Source organism: Orycteropus afer, unplaced genomic scaffold, assembly GCF_000298275.1.
Source record: "Orycteropus afer afer isolate SDZICR_OR568_19922 unplaced genomic scaffold, OryAfe1.0 scaffold00946, whole genome shotgun sequence".
NCBI classification, from domain to species: domain Eukaryota; kingdom Metazoa; phylum Chordata; class Mammalia; order Tubulidentata; family Orycteropodidae; genus Orycteropus; species Orycteropus afer.
In genome coordinates this window covers 90,991-100,951 of record NW_006922533.1, presented here as the reverse complement: position 1 = coordinate 100,951, position 9,961 = coordinate 90,991, and the positions used below count along the sequence as shown (strand labels likewise).

Here is a 9,961-nt window from a genome sequence, read left to right as displayed (position 1 = left end):
TCCTTTCCTAGTCATAGGCCACCAGAGCAGTTTTCCCTGCAGCCCATGGTGACCGGAACTGATCTTTAGGTCAATTCTCAGGTCCCAACACCACTTGGAAATATTCAGGCTGTTGGTCTCGTCAGAGTAGCTGACAGTCCACAGCTCCAACCGTCTCTGTACTCACTGTTTTTGTTCAAGTTTTTCCACTAGTTGGTGCCTAATTCACTTCTGTAGAGTTCTTTTCAAGGCTCAGGGTTCCAGGATTATCTTCTGTATCTCTGTCAATTGGTTTTTCTTTTCCTTATTGAAGAGGGGCTGTGTTGCTTGTCTGCCTATTCCTCCATCTTACCAGAAGTCCGAGGGATAAGATCTTAAGTTTAGTTTTGGGAATCTTGAGTTTGAGATACCTGCCAGACATCTAAGTGGCAATGCTGACTAGAACTCAAGGACAGGGCTGGAGATATGCATTTCTGAGTCATAAACCAATAGATAGTATTTATACCCATGAGATTGGATGCAATTCCCGAGAGTAGACAATGAATAAATGTAGACAGAGGCAAGGGGAGAACCAAGAACTGAGCCCTAGGACCCTCCCACACTGAGGGGTCATCTAGTTGAGGAGGAACCAAAAGAGAGACAGAGAAGGAGCAACCAATAGGATAGGAGGAAAACCAGAAACAGGTGGTGTTCTGGGAGCCAAAGGAAGAAAGTGTTTCCAGTAAGAGGGAGTGATCAGCTGTGTCCAGGGCAAGTCAGATGATGACTGAGGCCTGAATAATGATTTTAACAATGTGGACATCATCAATGATCTTAGCAGACACAGAGGAGGGGGATAGAAGTCTAAAGGGAGTGGGGTCAAGACAGAATTGGACTCTTGGAACTTAGAACAAAGATAATTTTCTTGTGTGGGGCTTCATGTATTAAGAAATGTAGATCATAATGTCCTCAACAAAAATCCTACAGTAAGTTCAATGTAGTTTTCATTTCACATAGCTTAACACACAAAATGGCACCTCAGTAAGAACAGTGCTTTCAACGGGCATGTAGGCATGGTTCTGAAAGTCACACTGAATTCAGAAATTAAGCATAGATTTTTTTTTATTTTTATTTTTACAGAACAGAGTTTGTTTTACATTCAACATTATGTGTACATTTAGTTTCACTCCCTATTTACCATCCCCAACCCTAACCCAGTCTCCTCCCCTCTCTGTTCAGTAACCCTCCTCCCCATGCCCCTCATAGTTATGCACTCCTGTGTGTCCTGCATTTCCTCTATGCAAATGTTGCCCCTCTGGTGCCCCATGGTCATTGCTCCAAGGGATGCATTTCCATAGGGTATGGGGATGCGTCACCCTGGGTTGAGTGGTGTGTGTGTACATCTTGTTTACTATTGGGCTGAGAGCCAGCCCCTGAGAGTGAGTTTTATTCCAAGTCCATAATGTATCCCAGGGCCATAGTATTGGGGGTCTCACCAGACTCCATCTGACCAGTAATTCTGGTCATTATTGAGTTTTTGGATTTGTTCCATGTTTTCCCTCCCACTCTATCCAGGATCTCCCGATTTGATCCTTTCCTGAGTGGTTGGCATTGGTAGCCGGGAACCATCTAGTTCTTCTGGTCTCGAGGGCCATCGTTTCCTAGGGTTGAGTGCTTCCATAAACTCTTTTTTTTTTTTTTTGTTCTTTTGCCCTCTTCTTTAAGAAATTAAGCATAGATTTTTGTGGAGGAATAGATGGAACCACATGGCCTTCAGAAAATTCTTCCTAAATAGTGCTTCTCCCATCAGGGTTTAGAGAGGACTTGGGCAGCAGGCAGTTCAAACTTTGACTATGAATACTATGTTTTGCTGATTAAGTATAGATCCAGTCTCAAACTTTCTATCTGACTTGTGCCTAAATTTAGTTACCCAGTGAACAGTCTTCATGTCAAAAGAGAAATAATATGTTATGTCAGATGGACCTCAACCAAATTTTTAATTTTTTTATTCTTAAAATTAGAACTTGCATTGATATTGAGAGAGAGAATGTAAGAAGAGAAAGTGGAGGCAGCAAATACAGACAACTCTTTTAAGGAATTTTCTGTAAAAGGAAGGAGAAAAATGGGGCAGCAGCTGGAAGGAGAAGTAGTGTCAAGACATGAGGGAACTCTAAGCATAATTGTGACTTGACAGAAATGATCCAACCTGTATGAAGGAGAGGTGAGGGAGTGAGAAGTTCCCTTTCTGATAACTTTATCGCAGAGAAGTAGGACCCACCATCAACTGCATCTCAACCCCTGGTCTCAATTGCTGTCTCCTATCACCTGTGCCCTACCAGGTATACCAGTTTTTCAGCTGTCTCCCAGAGGACAAGGTCCCTTATGTCAACAGCTCTGGGGAGAAATACAGGATCAAGCAGCTGCTACATCAGCTGCCACCGCACGACAGTGAGGTAAGGAGAAGACAGAAAGGGCATGGGCAGTATGGAGCACAACCTGAGAAAATGCATAGTGGCTGGAAAGAAATGGGCAGGGTCTTAGAAGGAATAGATGAGCTGATCTGAAGTGAATTGAGGTGAATGATTTGGACAGGCAGGGGCAATCAGGACACTGCTTGGCATAACCACAGATGAGCCTTGGAAGAAGTAAGGGGTGGGTATTTTAGGCAGGAGGCACCATCTAAACAAAGGCCTAGAATTAGACTTTTTGAGGGTAGATAAAATTTAGAAGAAGATGGAGGCACTCATCAAAGGAGGAGTCTAGAAGATCCCCTCTACCAGCCCAAAGCTGATTCCCACTACTCCCAGGCACAATACTGCACAGCACTGGAAGAAGAAGAAAAGAAAGAGCTCAGGGCCTTCAGCCAGCAGCGGAAGCGGGAGAATCTGGGACGTGGCACTGTGCGCATCTTCCCGGTGACCATCATTGGGGCCATCTGTGAGGAGGTGAGCCATGGAGGGCCCAGACAAGTGAACGTGAGCCTTTGCTCCAAGCCCAAGGGTGCATGGTCTATCTCCCAGGCCCTCAGGACAGGAGGCCTGCCACTTAGGCCCTAGTTATGTCTCTAGGGTACCTTCTAGTAAATGGAGTCTGCCCCTCAGATCCCCATGTTGGGCAAGGATTGTCTCTAAGGACCCCTGGTGGGTGGGGTCTTATTCCTCAGATGCCTTTGTTGGCTAAGGTCTATCTCTAAGGAGGCCCTACTGAGTAGTATCTTCTCCATAGTTTCCTCCCACAACCCAGTGGGTGTGGACTGTCTCTGATCCTCCTGTGGCAGGGCCTGTCTCTAGAGCCTTGTAATTAGTGGAATTTGTCCCCAGTGTCCCCTTGGTGGGTGGGACCTAGCCTCAGATCCAACTGTTAGGTGAGGTCTGTCACTAAGGTCTGGTTTTTTTTTTTTTAATTGTTATTTGGGTGAAAGTTTACAGAACAAATTCATTTTCCGTATAGCAGTTCATACACATTTTGTTTCATGACATTGACTGCAATTCCCCACAATGTAACAACTCTCTTCCCACTTCCTCCCTGTAGTTCCTTCCTCCCTGCCCCCTGAGCTATCTCCCTGTGCAAATATTGCCCTTCTGTTTTCCCATGATTGATCCTTCTAAGGAGTATATCTACCTGATGTAAATGTTCACCCTATATGCCTTTCTATTGTTTCGGTGGAAGCCACAGGAGTGAGTTCAATTCCAGACCTGAAAGGGCAATAGTCTCAGGGGCCTCACCAGGCCCTCTCAGACTTTTATTCTACATTGTTGTCGCTGAGGTCTTGGTGAGTGAAGACTATCTCTATGGTCCCCTCACTGGGCATGGCCTGTCTCTATGATTTCCCACCCCCCCTGTGTACAGAGCTTGCCTTCAAAGTCAGCCACAATGGGTAGGACCTGTCTCAAAGTTACCCCATGGTGCAGTCAGTTACCCTATGGTGCAAGCCTGCAGATGGGTATGAAATGAGAGTAATAGTAGTAATATTATCAGAACCTATCTAACTTCAGGGGAATAATGACCAGAATCAGCCCAAAGCTGATTCCCATGAGGTGGAGATCAGACATACCTCCAACTCTCCAACCTTTTTACCAATTCTGATACCAGCCATCCCTCCCATGGCACTCACTGCTTCTCTTCTGGGTTTATTAAGGAATAACAGGATACAACTTAAGATCAGGATCAACAGGCTACAACTCAGGATCAGTATCAGAAAGCATGTAGGCAAAGTCTCCCTTCTTCAGTGCAGAACAGCTCTCTCAGCCTTTAAGACCCCCTTGAGGACAGGCTTCCTCTCAACTCCCTGAGAACAGGCTCCTCTTGGCCTTGCCATCTGTCACCACCAACTCTGGGTCCCTTCCAAACCTGTTACTGTCTTCAGTGTTACAGCCCTTGGCCTGTGTTACAGCTTTTTTTGAGATTCCTTGCCTTCTCTCTCTCTCTGTTTCTTTTTTCTTTCTGCTTCTGTCTGAAAAACTTCTGTGTGGTTGGCTGCATATATACACAAATTCTTATAAATTTCAAGGCCTGGCCCTCGCACTAGGGCCACAAGCACTTCATTTGCATAGTCTATTGACCAATGACTGCAAGTTGCATACCAATAACAGGGCAGACTGCAGTCCCAAGACCAGATAGAAAGTATCAAACCACAAGCTGTTTACAATTTACCAAACATTATCAACCAACCTGGACAAAAGTAGCAAACTCTTTCCGGTAGAACACTAGGACAATGGTAACTCTTCAGGGTGAAAATCTCTCAAATTGTTTTTCCAAAGAACCAAAGTAAAAAGACCACATAAAAGAACTCATTTTACCACAATGGGGAAAGTCTAAGTGTTGATTCCATCCCATCTGACATCTTGGTGATGGTGACAGTGTCTGTCATTTGGCAGTGTGGGAAGCAGATTGGAGGTGGGGATATCGCAGTGTTTGCCAGCCGCGCAGGCCTGGGTGCCTGTTGGCACCCACAGTGCTTTGTGTGTACCACGTGCCGGGAGCTGCTTGTAGACCTCATCTACTTCTACCATGCTGGCAAGGTCTACTGTGGTCGCCACCATGCTGAACGCCTGCGCCCACGCTGCCAGGCCTGTGATGAGGTGCGTGTCTCCCTTCCTAGGGGTAGGGGTGGAGGGGGCAGGGCCAGAGGCAGGCCTTCTGACAGCCATAGATGGCCTGCACCCCCAGATCATCTTCTCCCCTGAGTGCACAGAGGCTGAGGGCCGGCACTGGCACATGGGTCACTTCTGCTGCTTTGAGTGTGAAGCATCGCTGGGAGGGCAGCGCTATGTCATGCGTCAGAGCCGACCCCACTGCTACGCCTGCTACGAGGCCCGCCACGCAGAGTACTGTGATAGCTGTGGGGAGCATATCGGTGGGTGAACATGGAACTAGACAAAGGGATGAATGAATAGCTGGGCCACTTCCCCCCCACACCAGGATTCCTCCTGCCCTCCAGGCCCCATTCTCATTATGCCCCATATTGCTACACCTTTCACTGCAACTTCCACCCCCAACATTCCCAGTTATGTCATACTTTGTAAACCCCACCTACACCATTTCAGACTGCCTTCTAATTTTCAGCACCCCAGGCTACGTCCTACCCTCTAAGCCTAGCTCCTGGTATCCCAACCTATGTCCCATTCTCTAAGACGCTTGCCTATCAGTGTAGGCTAGGTCCTACCTTCTAAGCTACTACCTGCTCTCTAAGATTCAGTCTTTTATCACCAAGGCCACCCCTACCTTCTAAACCCTGCCCCCCATCTAAACCTCAGCCTTCAGGTCCAGACTTCCACTTGAAGCCACCCTGAAGTAACCCTGACCCACATCTTAGAGTCCAATGCCCTCCCCTACTCAGGGATAGACTTCTGGGAGGGGCAACCTGGGAAAGAAGGGGGGGAGAGGGGAATAAGGAATTCTGGGTAAAGCCCAAACCTTGGGTTTCCTGCTTTCTCCCAAGAAGGGCCCCATTGCAGAGACGTGAGGGGAGGTTTCCTGGGAGCACCCTACCTCAGATACCCTGCTTCCTCCTGCAAAAGGCCCCATTCAGGAGAAGGTGGGGGTGTGCCTGGGAGCTCTGCCTCAGTGTCTCCCCTTTTGCCCTGCAGGCCTGGACCAGGGCCAAATGGCTTACGAGAGCCAGCACTGGCACGCCTCAGACCGCTGCTTCTGCTGCAGCCGCTGCGGGCGGGCCCTACTTGGCCGACCCTTCCTGCCCCGCCGCGGCCTAATCTTCTGCTCCCGCGCCTGCAGCCTCAGGCCTGAGCCCACTGCCCCAGGGCCTGCCCGCCGCAGCTGGAGTGCGAGCACAGTCTCCGCACCGCTCGCGGCCTCCACATCCTCTTTCTCTGCAGTTGAGGGGGCGTCTGAATTGGCCACCAAAGCCACCAGCACCGAGTCAGCCCCTGGTGAGCCCTTAGGGCCACGCCCAACCCCGACCCGCCTCAACCCTGGCCTCTCCCCTTAACTCGCCCACGCCCTTCACCTGCCTCATCCCTTGCCCACCTCCACCTTACCCCAGGCTCAATCCATACCTTTCCAGGCCCAGTCTGCAACCCAAAGTATATCTCCTTCCTGAACCCTACTTCTGCCCCTCTCTGTACCAAGCCTCTCCTCTACCTCAGCTTGCCCCTGCTGGAACCCAAGTTCCTTCTCCTTTCTTCAACGGCCAGCGTTTTGACACAAAGCTCGTCTTCTCCAACCCATGCCCCGCCCCTCTTCATCCGAGGCCACTTCCCCACCCCTGGACCCGGCCCCAAACACCGGTCCAGTCTTCCTCCTCTTCCTGCGTTAATTCCAATCTCCTTTTCTCCATCTAGAACCTGCTTCAGGCTTTGTACTCTCCGGACCCCCCCTCCACTTTCCCAGTCCTAATAGGGACCTCCACGCAGGAGGCGACCGGTGGAGGGCAGACATATGTTATAGCTCCGTCTCTTCTTTTCCAGCTTCAGGTCCTGAGGAGCCCGCCCGCTTTCTGCGAGGGGCCCCTCATCGCCACTCCATGCCTGAGCTGGGGCTCCGCAGTGTCGCCGAGCCACCCCGCCAGCCGGACCCGCGTCCGGCAGACGGTGCCTTCGGCCGCCAGAGCGCACCGCGCGTCAGCTTCCGCGACCCTCTAGTGTCTGAGGGAGGCCCACGGCGGACCCTGAGTGCACCGCCGGCCCAGCGCCGCAGGCCGCGCAGTCCCCCGCTCCAAACCTGCAGCCACCACCGCAGTCAACACCACCGCCACCATCGCCGCCGCCTTCCCGCCAGACGTAGACATCATCAGTGTGACTTAGGATCAGGGTCGGATTCAGGATCTTGCTCCAGCTCGCCCTCCAGCCCCAGTTCCGAGTCCTCCTCAGAGGATGACGGCTTCTTCTTGGGAGAACGTATCCCTCTGCCCCCGCACCTGTGCAGGCCTGTGCTGGCTCAGGATTCTGCAACTGTGACAGCCAACTCCCCACCCCAACTGCCCCTCGGGGACCCGCGCCCAGGGTTTCCTCGACAGGCCCGAGACAAAAATTGTATAGTGGCTTGAAGTTGAGGCAATCCTGGGGGAGGGAGGAACCATTCTCGAGTGAGTATAGATGATGACCTCCCAACCTGATTCATAAGTCCCCTTCCTTACTCCTTCCTTCATGTTAGTATTGTTGAGGTAATAATTTGATATTTCTTGTAAAACAGGCCTCCTTGCTTTGCCTCCTTGCTCCACACCATTCCCAAATTTCCCCCCTCCTGATGCTTGAAATTTATCCACATTTGAGCAAAGGATGAATTAATTTATTATAATTTCTAACCACCTGTTTGTTTATTTATCCCTCCATAGAAACCCCCCCCCACACACACACACACACACCCCAAGGAGGTTTATTTGGAGAGGCCTGAATCACTGGTGCCTGAAGTCTGAAATCTGAGGTGCCCTCCTCCCTCATTTTGTGGCTTAGTTGGGGCATGTTCCAGGCAGAACTGGAGTCTCCTTTTGGATACTGTAGAAGGAAAGGGGGGACCTAGGCACATCCATAAGGTGGCCACACCAAGAGGGTTGATTGGCAAGCTGAAGACAAATTCTCCCGATACAGGCATTTACCTCGATAGGGGATTGAGGGGTTGGCTAGGAGTGTTGTGGAGTGGGGAGGAGTTATTGTGATGGAGGCATTATTTTCAGGTTGCAGAGAGAAATGAGGGGAGTTCACCTACACCGGGCCATCTGCGGGGTCTGCAGAGTAAGGAAAAGAGAAGAAGCATTGGCTGGATCCATATGCCCATTTTACACACAAGAATACTGAAGCCTAGGAAAGGACAGGCCTTGGGCCAAAGCCTTTAGTACCAATAAGGGACAGAGTTGGGAGACCCCTTTCCCTCTCTCCTCTGCTTCCTCACCAGCCCCTTTCCTTCTCTACCTCCTCAGCACCCACCACACACACACTTACCAGTGGGGGCTGCTGTGTGTCTTTGTTGCCGGAAGGGGAAGGTGATATACGCATCATAGCCAAAGAGGCACATACTGATTAGGCCAAATACCTGGGGGGGCGGTTATTGAGGGGAGGATGTGAGTGAGGGTAGTTAGATGGATTAGGCTAGTCAGCCTACTCAGCCTCTTACGTCCTTATATCCACACCACCTCCATGAAGGTGAATCAAGCCCCAGAGAAAGGCCAGGAAACTGGACTCTACCCCACTATCCCTCCTCCTAGTACTTCTCAACACAGGGTAGCCACATCATGGGCCACTTGCAGGGGGCGCAACCCACACTGTACAATTATTGAGACAAAGTTCCAGGGGATGATAGTCTAGTGTGTTGACAAAGGGGCCACCTGTTTGTTCTTCCCACAAAAATGTGTGTTGGACAAGGGACAGCCCTTCACAACACATGCTAATCTTAAGGAGCTGGGAGTGCAAAACTAGGGCTTGAGCCAGATTTTTCTGCAGCATGGACACTTAAGGCCCTGAGGGCAAGCATGGCTTGCCATGAGTCACACTCTTTCTGCCAGAAGCAGAGGCAGAAATGGCCCCTAGATCTTCGAACCCCTCTCCCTGTGCTTTGGAGCTGCTGCCCGCCTTTACCCCAGCGATGATTTTGGAGGAGTTTCCTTTCTCAACAAGGACAACAATGGAAGTTATCAGGAAGAGGATCGCAGCGATGAGTGCTCTGAAGAAATCCTGTGAGGTGCGAGAAGAGGGACATAAACACCCAAAACCCCCTGGACAATCCTAGTTGCCTGGCACCTCCCCTGCCTCGCCACTGTCAGCCCCCTTCTCACACTCCAGGGCCAATTGATGAACTGTATCTTGGTGTGCAGGTCACACATGTAGATGACAAAGAAGATAGCAGCCAGGATCATCTCGACCACAGACAGTGAAGAGTAAACTTGGGCGCCTACCGATACACCGAAGCAGATCAGAATCACCAGGCACATTATCTGGAGGGAGGACACCGGAAAGGGGGCCTTGATAAGCTCCCAGGGTAGGGAAGGTTGCAAACTTAAATGCCTACTCGAGCTGGGAAGGTGACAAAGAAGAGCTAAACACTTAAAATGTGTGCTTACTGTGTTCCAAGCATTGTTCTAAGAACTTTAAATATTAACTCACTTAATCATCACAATAACCTAATAAATTGGATAGTATTAGTATCTCTTTTATAGCGCACACAGAGAGGTTAAATGACTTGCTCAGAGTCACCCAGCTAGTAAGAGGTGAAATTGGGTGTCCAGGCTCCTCCCCTTTTCTCTTTTAGGACTGGGGCGGTTGCGGGGAGGGGCGCTGCGAGGTGTTTTGTGAGCCACTGCTGGAGCCAGCTTCTAGGCCCTGAGGGGGCAGGACGTGCGGTTCCCCCAGCAACCCCTCGGGAAGTGAAGAGAGTGACACCCGAGGGGCAGGGTTCCGTTTAAGGCGCCGCACCCCTTCTACCAGTGACTCAAAGGCGGTGTCCACTTTGAGGGGATGGGAAACGGAGGTTCCTCAGCAGCCGGGAGAACTAAAGGACCTGACGGCAGGTCCTAGAAGGACGGAAGAAAAAGCAAAACAACAAAAAAAAAAAA

At 50.3% G+C, this 9,961-nt stretch overlaps 2 protein-coding genes across 2 annotated transcripts in view; one reads left to right on the top strand and one right to left on the bottom strand.

Moving 5' to 3' along the window:
* The window catches only part of PRICKLE3 (prickle planar cell polarity protein 3), a 13,896-nt gene extending 6,434 nt beyond the window's left edge, over positions 1-7,462 (top strand). The window contains exons 4-9 of the mRNA XM_007958368.2: positions 2,298-2,411; positions 2,766-2,903; positions 4,836-5,039; positions 5,128-5,314; positions 6,048-6,347; positions 6,885-7,462. Coding sequence (XP_007956559.1) covers positions 2,298-2,411; positions 2,766-2,903; positions 4,836-5,039; positions 5,128-5,314; positions 6,048-6,347; positions 6,885-7,462 — 1,521 coding nt within the window. The remainder of the gene's footprint in view (positions 1-2,297; positions 2,412-2,765; positions 2,904-4,835; positions 5,040-5,127; positions 5,315-6,047; positions 6,348-6,884) is intronic.
* A 655-nt stretch (positions 7,463-8,117) lies between these two features.
* PLP2 (proteolipid protein 2) overlaps positions 8,118-9,961 on the bottom strand; it is a 2,369-nt gene continuing 525 nt past the window's right edge. The window contains exons 2-5 of the mRNA XM_007958367.1: positions 9,185-9,343; positions 8,988-9,083; positions 8,355-8,445; positions 8,118-8,140 (exon numbers count right to left, since the gene is read on the bottom strand). Of these exons, the coding sequence (XP_007956558.1) occupies positions 8,118-8,140; positions 8,355-8,445; positions 8,988-9,083; positions 9,185-9,343 (369 nt within the window). The remainder of the gene's footprint in view (positions 8,141-8,354; positions 8,446-8,987; positions 9,084-9,184; positions 9,344-9,961) is intronic.